Genomic DNA, 19,834 nt, shown 5'->3' with positions numbered 1-19,834 from the left:
CTACACTACACTACACTACACTACACTACACTACACTACACTACCCTACACTACACTATAATGTAGTATAGTATATACTATTGTATATACTATAGTATAGTATAGTATAGTATAGTATAGTATAGTATACTAGTAGTATAGTATAGTATAGTATAGTATAGTATAGTATAGTATAGTATAGTATAGTATAGTATACTAGTAGTATAGTATAGTATAGTATAGTATACTAGTAGTATAGTATAGTATAGTATAGTATAGTATAGTATAGTATAGTATAGTATATAGTATAGTATGATATAGTATAGTATAGTAGAGTATACTATAGTATAGTATAGCATAATACATGTATATATAAAAAGCATAGTATAATATATAGTATATATTGTATAGTATAGTATACAGTATAGTATACTATATAGTATAGCATGGTATATAGTATATAGCATAGTATAGTATATAGTATATATTGTATAGTATGGTATATAGTATAGTATAATGTAGTGTATAGTATACAATACCATTCTGTATAATATAGTATAGTATAGTATAGTATAGTATAGTATAGTATAGTATAGTATAGTATAGGAGACCGATTTTTGAATTAGAAGACCGACACTTGAATTAGAAGACCAACACTTGAATTAGAACACCCACACTTGAACTAGAAGACCAATTTTTGAATTAGAAAAATACGATCGGGTCGACAAAAACTCACTGACCTCTTTGACCTCTGGCGCTGAGGAAGTCCTTGGGGGTTGTCGTCCTGACAGATCTGGAGTGTTTTTTGTTTCTATTAAGGCAACTTTTAGGTTATTCATAACCTTTGAGGTAATATTTCCCAGCTTTGAAAAGCTAACGTAAATGTAAGTTTTAAATGAGTTTCCCATGTCACATAAAAATGGGCCCGTAACATTGGTACAGGGACATTATTAATATTGCATGTATAGTAAAGTCACCGGTACGTCAGAGAACTTTAGGTGGTCATACCTAGGGTATAACAGAAACTGGAATCTCATGAGATGTGGTGATTTGTAGTGTCAATAACATGTAGTATCCGAAATAGAAAGTGTATTAATCCCTTCTGACAAGTTCATACTGACGATCGTGAGTAGAACAATTAGATTAACTTCTTTTATAAACTATTTCACTTTTCCCTCAAAGTGCAATATAAGTGAAGCATTGATTGTGAAACAGCCAGGCATTTACATGACATGTTCTGTAACTAGTGTGGTAGCTAGGTAAGACATGTGTGTGTGTATATATATATATATATATATATATATATATATATATATATATATATATATAAAAATGAAAGAAGACGAGTCTGATATTACATAGTGGAATTACACTACGGACCGTTGCACCCGAAGGATCGTCAGGTGTAATAGTGTGGTTTAATAGTATTCGTTAGCTATACATCCTGCATTATGTACATAACTTATGTGTGTTCACTGACGGCTGTGTGTACACAAAAAGATTGACAACAAAGGTTACGTATTATTAAGTAAGAACTTGTTAGCGTGCCAAGGTGATCGAGCACTCTACTTGGCGAAAGAAGAATGAAATTATATGTATATATATATATATATATATATATATATGTATAGTTATAGTTATGTTTGAACTAATAAGTAATATTAAAGAATGCATGTAAGATACAGGGACAAGAACAACTATTTACGTGTACCAAATTTCAGACAAGGCTATGCCATTATAGAAAAGGATTTTTTCTATCACAAGCCAAATAAAATGGCCCCAGTCATAATATTCAAAACAGCATGACCCTCGACCGCCAATTTCAAAAACAGGATGACCCAACCAATCCTCCCCCCTATATATATATATATATATGTTGAGGGTAGAAGAAAATCAAGTCGGGTTTTTCGTCTCTACAAGCCTGTTTCGTGAGTAAATCACTCGTCAGGAGATGTTGATGTACATATATATATATATAGTTATCTATTATTATCTATTATAATTGTTTTGGGGGGGTTTATGTAGTTGTTTTTGACTATAGAATGATGTACTTTTTACATTATTTCATGTCAAATAAAATATTGATACTGTAAAATTTTGAACAGTTTTATGGTAACCCTACTTTTTCTGTTTATCCTTACTCAACAGACCCAGCTTTTCAGTTCCAATATTAAAATACCTTTATGTTTTAATTTTCGTCCGCCCTCAATATGTTGTGAAAAAGCGTCCTCTCTGACAAGAAGGAATACGTTTCTGGACGTAGACACTGTGTCTATCGACATCATCTACAGTTATGGCATCGAAGAAACTTGTTCACGAAAAGTACATTTCCTTATATAATTATGGCAGTTATTCAAAATGGGGGGGGGGGGGGGGTGAGTGTAAGAAAAGCTGAGAAGGGCTTGTTTCTAGGAATCCAATGAAAAGATGATTGAAAGGAGGAAAAGGAGAGGCAAAGAAACATGAATTCAAAGATGATTTTTTATTTATATACTTTTTTAAATCGACCGATCGACCGACCGACCAAAATTTTCCATGGAAAAAAACAAAAACATTTTTAAACATTAGGATCACCCCTACACACCAACCTTGGTGACACCAGGTCGAATAAATAATAGTGGGTGTTTTTGCGATTACCTAGCTTTATAATGTTATTCATGTTTTTATCAGATAACATCTCTAGTTGATAAAGTTTTAAATCAAAACTATCGTCTTCTCTGTCTCTTTGTAGCTTACCAACTTTGAATTAATTAGTGCACAGCTAATCCTTGATCAAACTGGTAGGCTATTTGGCTAATTACTAGTGACATATTTCCATAACCAGTGTAAATATCTACTCACTGACAAATGGTAATACACCAACCGTTAGTCGGATTGGTAGGTGTCAGTTAGTGAACTAAAAGACTTTTTAAGTTAACGTGAATGTTGGTGGCGCTATACTACTGAGAACGCATGAACGTACGTATAAAACATCTTGGTAATATAGTTTTGTGTACAATGTATCTGGATGCGTAACCAAGTTGCAGCAAACATTGAACGCAAGACGCACATAAAGACCACCATGCAAATAAACAATAAACAGAGGATACATTGCATTTATTAATCAAACGTTAATACATGTCAACACAATATACTAGGAAATTCCCTTTCCCCGTCTATCTTTCTGTGTAAAGACTTTTTAAGTTTTACTGTTCGTCACCGTGGTCTCTGCATGGACGTACGAGTGGGGTGGGGTGCACGGGGTGGGGTGGCACAAACAATAATTACGTAATCAAACACTATATACATAATATATAACTGTCAGTCAGTCGACGTAGGAAGATTACGCAGTGGGGTTTGACCTTTACTTGCACACGACAGCGCATGACAGAACTGGTAACGCTCATGACTGTAGCAGACACAGGAGTTGCCAATGATACTCGCAACGCATAGATCTGGTACTCGAGTAGTACATGTCTGGCAGTTCGTGTATTGTTAGTCTTAAATTTAGACACTACCTCACGCAAGCACAGTGTCAATGACCTTTGAGTTGCTCAGACGTCAAAGAACAAGCAAGTATTGAAGTAAGTAGTTACGCTCCGTGTGATATTTATGTGTGGCAATTTTAGTGTGTAAATTGGTGTGACTAAATATATTGGTTGGGCTACAAGCCGTGCTGTTCAAAGTAACTTTACCCTAAAGGGAAATTACTTTACTGGCGCTGGCGACGTTTGTGTCGAATTGCTAATTGCTTCGGCGCTACGTCAATGCCGACTTGTTTCGATCTTTCTTCGTACTAGGGTACTCTCACTATGGTGGGAATCTCTTTGTTACAAATTGAGCATTGTTTCGCTAATTTGATTAGTACGAACTGCGTCGGAGAGTTCGGTTACAAGTCATAAAAAGGCGACGTTCATGTCAAATTGCAAAACTGCTTTGGCGCAACGTCATATGCCGATTTGTTCTGATATTTCTTTCGTACTACGGTACCTCAATTAGTAGAAATTGGTGTTCTTTGTTGACGAAGGACTTTCGCCGACATTGTATTTGAATTTCCAGCGACGAGTTTGTGTTCGCATAAATTAAATTGTGGTCTGATTGATATTGCGAACCAATTATACTCGTAGCAGTTTAGTTTATATTGATGCGTGTTAGGTTTGTAGTGTCATTTTTTCTCTAATTGTGTGAAAATTAATATTGGAGAAGTGTTTGTTCTACACTGAAAAATCGTCGCATTTGTAGGCTAAGCGTGCGTTGCCACGTACACACGGCGAAGTAATTTATTCGCTGTCAAATTCTTTTGCCTGGACAGTTTTCAACGATCCACCTTTCAGTTTTGGTTACAATTTATTTAAAAGCGTACACTAACCGTCTAGAAAGTTTCCGTTTCTAATTTATTAGTATTTCGATTGCTTTCCAAATTCTGCAAACTTTTTGTCTTTGAAAAGGCCTGAGTGCACTGATACTGCGAATTTATTTTTGCACATTTCAATAGCATCTAGCCGTCTTAGGCGATTCATTGCATTATTTGCTTACTCCTTCTTTTGATTTGAGCTACCACTAAATTCTCCGGGGTGATTATCAGTGTAGTCAACCTTTCTTATTCTTGTTTTTTTTTTGCTTTCTTAATTTTTTTGTCACTTGCTTTGGTATACTTTAGTAGCCTCAGTAAGGACAGTATTTTTACACATTCTAGATCTAAGGTATTCACGGTAATTGCCTGTTAAATTAATTTAACTTGTATATATATCTGGTACCTAGTATTTAGCAACTGTAATCAATTTTTTTAGGACGTCTACCTGTTGGGAACGCCCTAATCAAATATATCGGAGTTTGACGATTTACATACAGGCAGAGTCACTTACACTTACCTTGCTTCATTTCCATAGAGTTGTGTCGCCGGGGTGTGTGTATTTAACGTCAAATAACGGTAGTACTTTAATCTGACAATGGAACACAATCCCCTCTACATTAATATTTGTAGTCAGAGGGAACTGTTAACGGTTTCGAACATTGGTAGGAAAACTGCTGAAGCCATTATCAATCTTAGAGACGCTATTGGGGACTTGAAATTTGAAAATTTAAGGGAGTTGCCTCATTTTAAAGTCTCTAACAACTTTTTAAATAGGGTTGATTTTACGCCTGCTTTGGCATTACAAGCCACGCCAGAAGTTGATGAAAATCTAGGCTTAGATATGGCGGCAGCCCTAACTCCCTCGACAGATCAACCATACGATCTTTCAATAAGTTCCCACATGTCTGCTGTTTCCCCATTAACTGGTGGTGGAGGCTTAGTTGACACTCCTATTGCACCACCACCACCAACAACAACAACAACAACAACAACAACAACAACAACAACAACAACAACAACAACAGCAGCAACAACAACAACAACAACCACTATGCCAACTATGTCAATGACTTCAGTAGCTCCAACAACTACAGTAACAACGAATGTTTACCAACCGACAGGGGACCCGACAATAGATTCTGTTGTGAAAGTTATTGATTCAAGGGTTCACCCTCCGGAAGGCCAACCGGCTGTAAGGTCTAGGACAGGTAGTACTTATGGTAACCCTAGGGGTGGGTACAGTGTAGGGAGTAGGTTACCAAGCCCCCCACAATTAAATACATTTGCTACTCCAAATATACCATGGGGAAGGCCGGAACAACAATACATGTACCCACCGACCTATCCATATTTATCTTACCCCTACTACCAACCTATGCCAATGCAACAGCCGATGATGCCGTACATGGTACAGGCACAACCCCCTACCTACTACCCAGGGTACATGCCCCACTAATGTACAATCTACACCAATGAATCCGCTAACGTCATTTCATATGTCAGATTACACAGTCCCAGATTTCTCTGTATTCAAGCAGGACTAGGTATTTACATGTGCAAGACTCATTCAAAACATTGATGAGCATGTATCTTTGAAAAGAAAGCAAGACGTAGGAGAAGTAGACAACGCCCTGTATATTACCATTGTGTATCCATTCAGGCAAATCCATTGACTACTTATCAGTATCCAACTTTAGTCAACCGACTGAACCATCCTTTTTAGCTCCGCTGTCAGCGAAAGCTGAAAGCGTAGCTTTAGGTATAGGTTGTATAGAGTATAGAGAATAGAGTGAATCATAGGTGTCCGTCAAACTTTTATATTTTCATTATTTTCTCCGAAAGTGATAGTCAGTATTCTTAGCTATTTGGTGTGCATGTTCCCTGGGGGGAGGCTATTCAGATTTGTTCATGCCAAGTTGACCTGTGCCATTTTCAATTTTTTATGATTTTTTTTTCATAAAATGTCATTTTCATCATCTCCGTGAAAACTTATTGTCAGATTGCTTTGATATCTGGTGTGTTGATGCGCAGGGGGTAGCTTACTCAGGTTTGTTAATTTCAAGTCAGCACATCTTCATTTTTATTTTTTATGATTTTTTTTTTGTAATTTGAAAAAAAAATGAATATGTTAATGAGCATTATGACCGACGCCATATTGGAAATCAGTCGACGAGACTTTTAAGTAAACTGCCACTTTTCAAAAGACACTATTGACGTCAAACAAGCAATGTAATATGTGCTATAGTCATAATTCTACGCATTGGGCGCCCAAATGCATGAAGTGACAAGCGTTTATTCGAAACAGGGTTGTAAACTTAAAATCCAAATTCTGCACCCCTTCTACATAATCAGCCAGTCCGCAACGTCCTTATTTGCATACTCTATCCTGATTCGACCAGAAGCTGAAGCTGACCTCATTTCACCGGGCGATTTTCCACAGCAAGTATCAACACAGGACGTTCTTGGTACTCACTAAAATCTCACTTCAGACCCACTATAAAGATGTGATGTTTTCAGATAACATGTAACTTGTGATTAATTCTATATTGTCGTGCAATTTGAAGTGACAGTGAACCAGAATTAAGACAACTTGCGTAAGGAAGGCATGCGGTTGAAGTTATGCAAGAGCAGTCTAACTGCGGACTGTGAATCAACCAAATTTTGTTTATTGGCCGACAGTTCACATGTCAAGTTAAACGACATGAACGTGTCTTGCCATTTCCAAAATGCAAATATTTGGCAAGTAAAAATAATTAAAATAATCACAACTTTAATTTGGCTTCAGACTTTGCATTATGTTTTGCGTATCTTTCCCCGTTTTACATGTAAATCCGAAAAGGTTCTCTCTAGTCATGTCAGTGGTCATACTGGGGCTGCTTTGAGTACGAGCGAAGTGAGACATGTTGAGGTATTTTGTTGAGAATTATAAATATTGTGAAATGTCAAGTACAAGGTTTAAATACAATGGAATGATGAAAAAAAAATGGCCGAGTCTGCTGACAGGTGCCGCGCCGGTCACAAGAAACACTGTGAATTCCATCTTTCTTAGTTTCTGTACGGCAACAACCCCATGTACCCGGATGCACGAGGGACTAACCCGAAAGCAAGTCGTTGTCAGCCATATGTTACAGTGGTAACATCGTCCGAGAAATCGCTGCGTTCAGAGTGTCATTATTCACAGAATTGTTGTTTTTGAGTGAAAACGCGTCTTGAATTGTATAAATCTAACAAATGAAGACATGTCAAGTTATATTTTGAAAGTTGTATCGCTAGTTTGAGACGATTTTCTCACGTACTATCGAGGCTTACTTGGACTTGGACCTTACTCCAGTTCATCGGGAAGTTTAGCCAGTCCGATAATTCTTTCTGGTTTAGTTTACAACACTTTTGATCACGCAGATTTTGTTGTTGTGATGAAAAGAAATTAAAAAAAAAAGATCACTTCAACCATTTTGTTGTGTTTTCTTTATGAAAGGTAATAGAACATGAACGAGTGTTACCACTGTAACGTATGGCTGCCAGAATGACTCTCTTTTGGGTACTTGGCGGGGATTGTCGCCGTCCGGAAACTAAGATGGCGATTAATACATTTCTTCCCTATATATATCTACTACAACTTGTACAAGTTGAATGTTGTTGACTTGGTAAATTTGTTAGAAAATTGAAATTCAAATTGCCTCAACATTATTTTAGATCCCTAGTTTATTTCATTCATCATTAAAATTTCCCAGGGTTAAAGCTGTAAGACAATGGCATTATTTATAGCCAACCTCAAAATCCTCTTTTTTTTCTTTTTCTTGTGTGCAATTTTTCATAACAGTAGATTTTTGTTATAAAATGGTGACTATGGTATAAAAGTACAATACATTACCAACTTCTGTGTAAAATGTGTTTTACAGTGAGACATCATATGAACCACTAACCACTTTATTGCATCGCTAAAACAAAACTGCATAGTGAAGAGCTGAAGAACTGAACCACTTCTACGTGTCACCAAAATAAAAAATTAAATTAAAAAAAAACAGCGGAGCTATTCTGACCGATAGGTCGCTTGTTTAGGTGTTACAATGAGACATGAGTAAGGCCACCATTGCCTATTCTGGTAAAATCCTCAACAACACCATTAAAAGAGGTTTGAATAATTGATTTTATTGACAGATTATGGAGTCCATGGGTGAATTTGACGATGCTACACCAGTGTCAAGACAATATTGTGTACCGGTATCTGTGAAGGTTTTTGAAGAGCAAGGAACAGAGGAGACTGCCAAAGGTCTTGAAGTATGTAGTCTTAAACAAAAAGAATCTTTAATCAATTTACTCATTTCCTACATTTCTCTTATTAGTTCTGAACTTAGAACATAATTATTTACCTATGTATATTTTGCCAATTCAAGTAGACATCTGATAACATATGTACCAGTAATTACGTGCACCAGTGTGCACACATACTAGTGGTATTTGAATTGCAGTGCAATACCGAAAACATTATTGCATACTTGCATGCAAATGAGGGCACACCACCATTCCTTGTACATGAAAGCGCCTGATTGCACAGCATCATTTTTATGGAAATGTTGACAAACATATGTGGGTACTCAGGGGTATTTGTACTCATATTTGCAGTGTTTTATGCTGCACTTTCACTCACTAGCTCCTGACAGTATGGCCACAGAAAACACTGCAAACACTCAAACAAATACCCCCCCCCTCCCCCAAGTACTCCACACTTGAACTCACAAGGAGAATTCTCATAGAAATCCAAAGATAAGGTGGGTTCAATACATATATTTTAAGTTTACAAGGACAGCAACCTACTTTGGGTAGAAATATGAAGAATAGATTTCTTCATGAAAAGGCACTCACAAGTTTGCTTTTTTCATATCAGGATTTGATATTGTACATGGAAAAACATCCTGATATCTATCAAGAAATATTGAGGAAGAAGAAACAAGATGAAATGGAGAACAAAAGTATATTCTCATTTCTAAAGGTGAGGAACCTGAAATTAGAAAACAGATATTAGCCCAAACTTTCATCAGTTAGTTTTCCAAAGGTCAGAAGGTCAACTTCACAACCTGTTTTCGCCAGAACCCGACGTTGAATATTGGTCAGATTCCTCAAGCATAGAGCAATACACTCCAGCATTAACATCTGATGGTGTGATTTAGCCAAATTCATTCGAACCGACTGCTAGCAGTAACGATAGTTCCTCTGGTAGTGAGGAGTGAGGAAGGTGTGGTCAACCACAGACACTGAATGACACTGCTTTATAAGGTTTTTTTCCGATGTAAATTTCACAGACAAATGTAGTCATGGCTAGTACACATTATATGTAATAGTATACCTGTGTTTAAATATCCACCATGCAAGTTTAGTGCTTGTTTTCTGACTATGCCTTGCTGTCTTGTACCGCAACATGGACCATCCAGCTTATTGTTTATGTCCTAGTGAAGCCGTGTTGTTTACATAAAGTGAAGGCTGTTATCAGCATCCTTTGTTGACATAACTATTCAATGGGTGGAAAACAGCTCCCGCAGACAATCTAATCAAAATGAAAATTTTCTAATATTTCCGTACCCATCGAACATACAGAGATAGGATGAGAATGGCTTCAAGAGTTCTCCATAATATTCTCTCAAGTTGTTCAGATGTATTGTAGCATGTGTCGTAACAGTACATTTGATCTATGACCATTCAAAATCTTCGCGAAAGTAGACCCACAAATTCGTTAGAGCAGAACGTTTTGTTGGATAACCATCCCTCTTGAAAGCTATGTGTACACGCACTTTATTTCATTTTTTACTGCTTTCATTACCATCCACACAGTGACATGAAGTGGTGTCATCTTCTTTCAAAGCACGGCCCGTGTTCACTGAAGCCAGCCGTACTGTGGTGTATTGTGTATTGTCTCCGACCATTTTTGTTTGAGTTTTGATGGATAGACATGTCTTATGTTGTGGAAGTTATTTGACCTGGGAGCGTGACGCTTAGTGCTGACTGTACTTTGCTGTGTCCATCCACTTTTGACATGTGATTGGCATGACACAGTAATTGTTCAGGTAGACAAAACAACGGAAACAAACATAGCAACATTATAATGAGCATTTCGTCTTTTTACTTTGAAGTTTGATATGATTGCGACTGTATGTACATGTGATGTATCACAATGAAAATGATCGACTTCCAGCAACATGGAAAACAAAACATACAATCGAACTACGCATTGTTTCCAAAAAATTGCTATCGTACTGAAATATTTTATGAAGCTAACTTGCTTTCTTGAAAACATTATTTCAAATTATTTTATTTGTTTGTTTTTTTTCGCTTTGATCATGGCTACACCAGTGGCGTGGAGAACCCCGACCCCGGTAACATTTGTCTTTCACTGTATGGTGTCACTGTCCAGTTTTTACGTGATTTCAACTGCCTTCACCCATTATTATCTACTCAGTTATATCACTCGGAAATGTGTGTAGGGTGATTGTTTCACTGCGGTTGCTGCCGACAAAACACCAAGGAACCATAATTGTTGTCGGAAGACTAAACTGGTAGACCACAATATGTACAGTTACAGATACTAGTAATACAATATGGCAAACGTAATTAGTAATTCATAAGTAAACATTATACAAAGGCTTAGAAGGCTTTTGTAACACGTGGGACCTCAACACCTTTCGTGAGCTGGTCTAGGTGCCGAAGTTAGTCGAAGCACAGGGGATTAAGGGGGCAAATATTTTTGCGACTTTCTTGCCAATGCGCATAATATTTAGAGGTATGAATGTAATTTCATTTATTTTTATGGCAAAATAAACATAATTACGAAAAAAATTATCAACCTTTGCATGTACACTGTAACTAGTTTTAATATAGAAAATACAGTTCCCCAAAATAGAAAAATTAAACGAGACTTACCTGGAAGTTGAAGTTTGATTGAAATTCTACCGAATTATCTCGAGCACTGAGTGATTACGTGAGATAGTGTTGTGGTGATGCAATCTTCAGCCTTCAAAGTATATTCTGTGCACATCAGGATTGATGTGCATGATAATTATGGGTGGGTTATTTCCATCCGGGCTTTGGGCACGTAATCACTCAGTGCTCAAGATAATTCGGTAGAATTTCAATCAAACTTCAACTTCCAGGTAAGTCTCGTTTAATTTCTCTATTCTACCTCATTATCATGCACTTCCTGATCACGTGAGATTTCAAAGCCAACTGATGGGCACAGAATGAAACACCATTTATCAAGTCAAATTCTTTTATTTAACTCAGTGACCCAATCTACCTAATAGTCATCAAAGGTTTATCTGGTTCATAACATCAACATTTTAACACTCCATGTGGAAACTTGTCATCATTAGTTACAGGTTTGTCATAAAACCTAGCAAAAGTACAACTAGAATTCCAGCCCGCAACATTCATGATTTCATGAATAGGCACATCATTTCTCTTTGCTGTGGACACTGAAGCTGCTCTTGTACTGTGAGGCTTAAAAGTTGTTATATCTATACCCGCCTTTATTAATACAATTTTAAGCCATCGACTGATGGTATCTCTTGAAACTGCATTGAATGGGTGAATGTAACTGATAAATAATTGTTTATCATTTCCTCTCAACTCAGAGGTTCTACTCAAGTACTCTCTTAGAGTTGTCACTACACAGAGCCTCTTATCAGGTGGATATGCAGATAGTTTGACAAGTGGCACTTTGTAGTTTGGTCGGCTTTGTTTCAAGAGTGCTGCTATTTGAAATGTATATGATGATTTGCCATTGGACATATCATTTAAGTTCAATAAGTACAAAGACTGTCCTCTTTGTGCAGAAACTAAAGCAATTAACATTATAGTCTTCAATGTCAGATCTTTTAATGTTAAGTTTTTAACTGGTGACAGTGACTGTAGGTACTTCAACACCATTCTAACATCCCATATTTTGGTGTATCTTGGTTGTGTTGGACGGACTTGGAATACTCCTCTAAGAAACCGACTCACTAAAGGATGTGATGATAGTGTATTGTATCCATCAATTGTGACTACTGTAGCTAGTGCACATCGAGCTGTATTCATTGCACTATAGCCAAGTCCATTCTCATATAGTTCTGTTAGAAAGTCTAATACCACATTTACAGGCGGTCGAAAAACATCAGTCTCTGTCTTACAACAGAATATTTGCCATTTCCTAATATATGCTGCATATTCTTTCTTTGTCCCTTTCCGCCATGATAACATGATAATGTCGGCTGCCTTGTCAGAAAGGTGTTGCTGTCTGAGAGATTGCCTGACAACTTGCAGGCTATCAGTTGTAACTTCTGTCGAAGTGGATGCAGTGCTGTTGGCTTGTGTACAAGTTGAAGAGTTCTGTTTGTCACTGGCAACAACTTGGGTTTGTCTACCAACAACTGTAACATCTTGGAGTACCATGCCTGGGTTGGCCATAGAGGAGCTATCAGTATTCCATGTGCTTTGTCTTCCTCTATTTTCTGTACACACTGCATCAGCATACTGAAGGGGGGAAATGCATAGAAGAAATAATTAGCCCAGTCTAGAGACATTGCATCAATATGTTCTGCCCCTGGGTCTGGCTTCCATGCAATATATGTAGGCAGCTGTTTGTTTAGCCTTGATGCAAATAAGTCAATGTCGGTATTCCCCCAAATATCAACTATCTTGTTGAATATAGTTGGCTGCAACATCCATTCTATATTGTCATTAAACTGCTGTGATGCTGTATCTGCCTCTATGTTTTCAGCACCAGGTAAGTATGTTGCACTTATCCAAATTTGTCTAGCAATACACCATTCCCACATTTTGACAACTATATTATTGCATGCTGTTGACTTAGTACCTCCCATTGCATTTACATAAGCAACAGCTGTAGTATTATCCATTTGCAACTGTATATGAATATTCTGTTCTTTAGAACAAAGGGATTGCAGTGTATATAATGCTGCCAATATTTCTAGGTAATTGATATGGTGTCGACTTTCTTCTAAAGTCCATCGACCACCTGTTGACTTGTGAGATCTACATGCACCCCAACCTTTTAGAGATGCATCAGATTGCATTACTATGTTTGGAAGTCGATGAGACACTGGGCAATTAGCAGTGTCTATATTTTCAATCCACCATTGAAGGTCTTTCTTAGATAAATCAGATAATGCCATTCTAGCATCAAAATTTCCAGCCTTTGCTTTTAATGCCTCTGTTTTTTCTATTTCTAATGATCGATAGTGGAGTGGGCCATATTGAGCTCCTGGAAAATTTGAGACTATAAGCCCTATGACTTCAGCAACATCTCTAATAGTTGGCCAGTGTTTTGCCATAAGAGATGTGCATGCTTGTTTTAACTTTACTGTCTTTACTGCTGTGGGTGTCACAAGCATAAGAACAGAGTTTAGTTTGAACCCCAAGAAAGTCACTGTTTGTGATGGTTCAAATACTGATTTCTCCAAATTGACTAAAAAGCCAAGTTTTAGAAATAATTCATTTGTGTCTGAGACATTAGTCTTACATTCATTATATGTGTCTCCTTGTAAGTAGGAGTCATCAATGTAACCTACATTTAGGTGTCCCATTTCACGTAATGTTGCATACACTGGTTTTAACAATTTAGTAAACAATCTGGGTGCAGATGCTAACCCATTAGGAAGACATGTATATTGATACATTTTGTCTCTCCATCTGAATTTCAAAAACTTCTGGTGCTCCCTTGCAATAGGTACCATATAATATGCATCTTTTAAATCGATTGATGCCATATAGCAGTTAGGTCTCATCAACCGTACTGCAGATTTCAATGTGTCCATCTTAAAATGATGGTACTCTACTGATTGATTTAATGGTCGCAAGTTCAGTATTAATCTGTACTTTCCAGTTTTCTTATGCCTTACAAATATATTAGAGATATAACCATCATGACTTGTTTCTTGTGCTTCTTTAAGCACTCCTTTTGAAATCAATTGGTCTATTTCACCATTGATTATTTCTCTCTCTATTTGAGTAAACTTAATTTCCCTTGGAATATATGTCTGTGATGGTGGTTTGTCGTCATAAAATTCAATATGACAATGAGAAACAATATCCAGAATTATAGCATCAGAAGTAATATCTTCCCATTGAGAGACAAAATGTTTCAATCTACCACCTATGGGTATTGCTGTATTTCTCACCTGGTCTATTTCTGTGACAGTCCTCTCCCCTCCCCTTTCTTCTTGGGGTTGGAGTATGAGCGCCACTGGGAAAAAGGCTTGAAACCTCTGTTTCCATAGCCCCTTCCTCTACTTGTGTATCTTCCACCACCTCTGTAATTTCCTCTGCTACGTCCTCTGAAGTTAGCAATTCTTTTACCAACTTGGTTGGCTTCTGAAATGTCCTTTAAATGTTTAGAGATGTCATCTCCAAACAAATGTGTGGTAAAGCTAACAGTTGGTGAACACAGGTGCCTGTAACTGTCATTCAGTTCTGGCTTAATATAGTCTCTCCTTCTCATATTCAGCATGAAATTTGCATGAGCTGACAATGCAATACTGTCAATACCTTTTGTTATTAGCTCAGATGTGTTGATGCCGTCAATTGTGCCAGCATTTCTTGCTTCTAACACAGTGTTCACTATCGACAAAGTCCCAATTATGGACTTCACTATTGCCGTTTGTATTTTTTGTAGACGTATGTCACCAGACCGAGTTTCTGAAGTCAACTGGTCCCATATATATCAGCTGATTAACTCTGGTGGTTTGAAGTATTTCACAGTTCTCTGGCCTTACGTTTGCTTCATATTTCTCGGCCAGTTTATCGTCATTTGTGATTCCTTCCTTGAACACTGTATTAACAATGTCCGCAAGCTGTGAATTTATTGCACCCGCGCATTGGTCTTGCAGTTGCAAGTCTTGAGCGATACCAGTTAATAAACCATCTTTGTCAATGTCCTCCGAATTATCGGAAACTTGGACATCTGCCGGTGCAAGCAGTTGTTCAACTGCTGTATCAGTGTCATTACTATTAGACGTCTTGGAACGTTTTCGTCTTGGCTCATCAGTGAGTTCATCAGGAGGTGTATACCCATTAGGGTTATCCTCAAAGCCCCCATATTGACCACATGTTACGTTCGTAATTGTATTGTTAATTTGAGCAAACAAGTTTGCCATTGTCTCTTGCATACTCATCATTGACTGTGTCATGAGGTCAGTTAGAGTTCTCATTTCTTTGAGCATAGGCATTTCTACGGTTTCGCTTGAACGCTGACTTACCCGCTGTGCCTGTTTGCCTGAACTTGTACTTGGAGTCGGGTTAGGGGTAGGGTTTGGGTTCTTGTCCGTAGATTTTGAAGACGACAAGGTCTTAACCTTATGCTGTTTACCCGAGTTTGTCCTTTTTTCGGGAAGAGGGTTAGGACCACTCAACTCAAGTAGGTCAAATTCGTCTTTGTCTTCCGCCATGCTGAGACGGCTCCGAAGATGAATCATCAGTCTTACAGAGCCCAACACGCTTACGTGTTCATGCGTCGAAAATTCGCAACACACTGAAGATTGCGTCATCACAACACTATCTCACGTGATCAGGAAGTGCATGATAATGAGGTAGAACTCCAATTTGCGATACTCCTTCAACCTGCACTACCTGTAAGCCTGTAACTGGAATAATAATTTTTTGATCAGACAACCAATATCATATTCAATGAATATTGTGAAAATACCAATAATTAGACATTGTACATTAATTAGATTGTCAATTTTATCCAGAAGTAGTCCAGTAATAGGTTGAAATTGTAATTGCATTTGGTCTCTCTCAATTTTGGGTGTGGACCCAAAAATCAATGTGGTTGGATTTATTTTATAATATTACCGGTATGTTTAGTTTTCAAGATATGCTTGTTATAAAATATAGCATGGACAAATTCACATGGCAGAACTGACGCAACTTGTAAATTCATCAAAATTAGGTACAGTTACTGTACATGTATATTCAATTTCTAGTTTATACAACAGTTTAGTATATAACATAGACCTTGGTTCATTTTACTTTCCAGACTAGGTTTCTTGTTAATATCATGGGACAACAAGCTGTTGAAGTGGATGACACTGAATGTAATGAAAAAATGCAAGAACTGATAGATAATATGGCCAAAGCATTTAATTACAATCAAGGTATGTATTAGTCTGTAAGGTACCCCATGACAGGATGCCCTCACACATCAGTTAACCCCTCCTATGGTGAGAGGAGGCCAGTGAGGGCAGAACGACATGATGTATTTTACAGTCTAGGTTAGTATGACAAATGAGGATATAGAAATACAGAATACAAATCTATTTGAATTTTGTAAATATACTTTTTGCAAAATACTTTAAAATAAAATCCTACTTGTCAACTTGACTCCTCAGATCATCAGAGAGACGTGAAGTCATGATTTTTATTTCAAAATGTTGTTCCAGGCAGGTTTCCTATACATAATAGAAATATTCTTCATGTCAATTCTTGCCCTAGACAGCCGTAATATGCAGGGTTTGGATTTGAATTCCTACTTTAGTCCTAGTGGACAAAGTACAAATGTATACGATCTTTTGTCTTTACAACAGGAGACATGCAAGCAGTAACAGTTGATGTGTCTCTTTACTTCATAGCTTCATTCACAAATTAATTTCAGTTCCATTTTGTGTGTTTAGCTACAGTATCATGTAAAGGAGCCATAACATTTTTTATCAAATGATGCAACAATTTCTACAATAGATGTGTTGTTTTTTCTATCTTTTTTTTTTTTTTTAGAAATTAAGGATACGCCACTCAGATTCTCTAAAAGAATAGCATTGAAAAGAGCTAAACAACAACATCATCAACAACAAAAAGACAATGAAAAAAACAACAGAAGAAAACTGAAAACAACAATGGAGCATCAAGCTATCCCCCTCCACCACCACCACCCCCACTTCCAACAATTATGACACCTGATGTCAAAACAAAGAAAACAAAGTCCAACCCACCAGGAAAACCACTAAATCAACAAAATGATACAAAGTCAACACCACTTCAAGAAAAGACAAACACAGTGAGTGATCGAGCTACTCTCAAGGAAAACAAATACAGAATAGCGTCCATCCATGATTAGTGAAAGACAAACAAGTTTAAGTTAGGGGGTCTAATCTGATTCTATTCCTAACCCTGTCTGAAGAAAAAACAAGTTTAAGTTAGGGGGTCTAATCTGATTCTATTCCTAACCTTATCTGAAGAAAAAACAAGTTTAAGTTAGGGGGTCTAATCTGATTCTATTCCTAACCCTGTCTAAAGAAAAAACAAGTTTAAGTTAGGGGGTCTCGTCTGATTCTATTCCTAACCCTATCTGACGAAAAAACAAGTTTAAGTTAGGGGGTCTAATCTGATTCTCAGTTTAAGTTAGGGGGACTAATCTGATTCCTATTAACATTAAACATCTAGGAATCCAACCATATTAACATTGGGGCATTCACCTTATTAACATCCTACAGGCTTGATACTGCCAGATCATCTATAAAAATTAAACCATGCTCAAGTTGTACATGTTCAAACAGCAAATATGGAATTTATACCCTGGCTGTATTACATCACAACAGTCCGTGCCTGTCTACATCATTGGTTCTGAGGTACTGTAAATATGAGACAAGACATTCAGAATCAGCATTATTTTCCCCACACATGCAAAGATATGATTATATTATACTTGTGACTAACAAATTTGTAACTACTTGTCTAGCAACTCATAATGACAAGGCCCCATGGGTCACTCGTATTTTCCTTGGTTGAACAAAGAAAAACATTGATTAACAATATCAGATTTTATCGATTGATATTCTGTTCTTTTTAGATTTCATCACCCCAAATAAAGAGGAAAAGTAGTGAAGGATTAAAGAAAGGAAGTGAGAAGTCAAAACTTGAGTCATCTCAAAGGTTTGTATAGTCTTCATATACACATGTTCTTGCGATATGCAATAACTTTGAAGAAAAACAGGGTGTCTTTCTGGCTGGTGAACTTTATTTGATTGTATGGTTTTTGAAAAATCAATTGGAGATTATATACAATCTATAAATGGGTTTTCATGTATTAAAATATAGAGAAATAGAAATTAGAGAATACAACACCTGGTAGGGGAATCTAACCCCTGAAGTGGCTTGGGAACTGTAAAGATGGCATTTCATGCAACAACAAACCTATGGATACTCCAGATCAGTGTGCCCTCGAAGCCATTTGACACTCACCACTGATGCACACAGTTTCTAGTGACGCACCAAAGTTTGGTGTTCCCCTATCTCTTACTATGTGGTGACTGATAAAAAATGCAGCGTAGTGATGATGACGTGATTGTAGAGGTGATTGAATTGGTATGCCTCGTCGTCCCTTATTCATAGTGTTACCCCTTGTCTTCTGATGTGGAGAGATCATCTAATTTACCATGATAACCTGCCCTGTTCTCTGACAATGATATTTGCAAAATACTACCTGTAAGTAATGAGAACCTTTCGTCATGGTGCACAAACTAATTATTGCTACATCCATGTTTATCTCACTTTCTTTCTGATATTTTCTTCTTTCTTTTTTGTTGATTCAGTCAAAGTGAATCTGTGGCAAGCTTTCATGATGAGTTGCTGAAATTCAGCCATCACAACCTGAGGTCAACAGGACAAACTAGGTAAGAACCTAAACCCTATATCAAACTGGTAAATAGTTGATCCTTTTCATTCCTAATTGTCAAATGTGATGATGGCAGTGATTTATGATTATTATTTAACGTTTAACATTTATTTCATTTCTAAAGTGCTTCCTCTGTTTTAAAAATATTCAAAAGCACTGCACAATAAATTAAAAGAGACTTTAAAAAACACCATACAAAAACTTGTATCTGTGTGTCCATACCAGTGGTATTTACCCTGCAGTGCATACCAAAAATATTATAGCCAACCTGTATGCAAATGAGTACACAATCATTCCAAGTACACTAAAGCATGTGAACACAAAGTAGTATCTCGTATGAAATTTGATGTCGTGGATAAACTTACATGTATGTAAAAATAACTGTACCCCATGATGTATGAGTGGATGTGTGACATATACTGCAGAAGTGCTTTTGGTGTTTGGTGTTGTAAGAGTGGCAGAAAGCACTGAAAGTGTGAGTGGAATTATTCCCTCCCTTTTCAATACCCACACTAATACCTTAAACCTAGTGAGATCTATCACAAACAGAAAATCCCCACCTCCTTGCGAGCAATCCAGAAAATGAAGTTTAGAACATTTATTGGAACAAGTGTTACAACAATTGCTTTTTTGTATTTTGGAATCTCCGGCTCATGTGAAAAATTCATTAGAGTAAAGGGTAATATACAACCCATAATACCAAAGTAAAGCATTTTCTGTATGTACCACAAATATTTATAGCATCCATATCAAGTGTAAAAGTATACTGTTTCATTTGCTAATTGACCACATTAGAAAGGCCACATGCTAGGCTTGTAAATAAATCAATTGAAACAGTACACTTTTACACCTGATGTAAATGCTAT

The 19,834-nt window shown here is 37.0% G+C and overlaps 1 protein-coding gene across 1 annotated transcript in view; it reads left to right on the top strand.

Moving 5' to 3' along the window:
• Positions 1-18,966, top strand: part of LOC144441207 (uncharacterized) — a 33,391-nt gene extending 14,425 nt beyond the window's left edge. The window contains exons 2-7 of the mRNA XM_078130767.1: positions 8,471-8,590; positions 9,198-9,302; positions 16,338-16,455; positions 17,072-17,351; positions 18,144-18,226; positions 18,886-18,966. Coding sequence (XP_077986893.1) covers positions 8,471-8,590; positions 9,198-9,302; positions 16,338-16,455; positions 17,072-17,247 — 519 coding nt within the window. The 3' untranslated portion in view covers positions 17,248-17,351; positions 18,144-18,226; positions 18,886-18,966. The remainder of the gene's footprint in view (positions 1-8,470; positions 8,591-9,197; positions 9,303-16,337; positions 16,456-17,071; positions 17,352-18,143; positions 18,227-18,885) is intronic.
• Positions 18,967-19,834: the final 868 nt, after the last annotated feature.

Source organism: Glandiceps talaboti, chromosome 10 (assembly GCF_964340395.1).
Source record: "Glandiceps talaboti chromosome 10, keGlaTala1.1, whole genome shotgun sequence".
NCBI classification, from domain to species: domain Eukaryota; kingdom Metazoa; phylum Hemichordata; class Enteropneusta; family Spengelidae; genus Glandiceps; species Glandiceps talaboti.
Note: the sequence above shows the minus strand (reverse complement) of the source record. Positions and strands in the feature narration are given on the sequence as shown.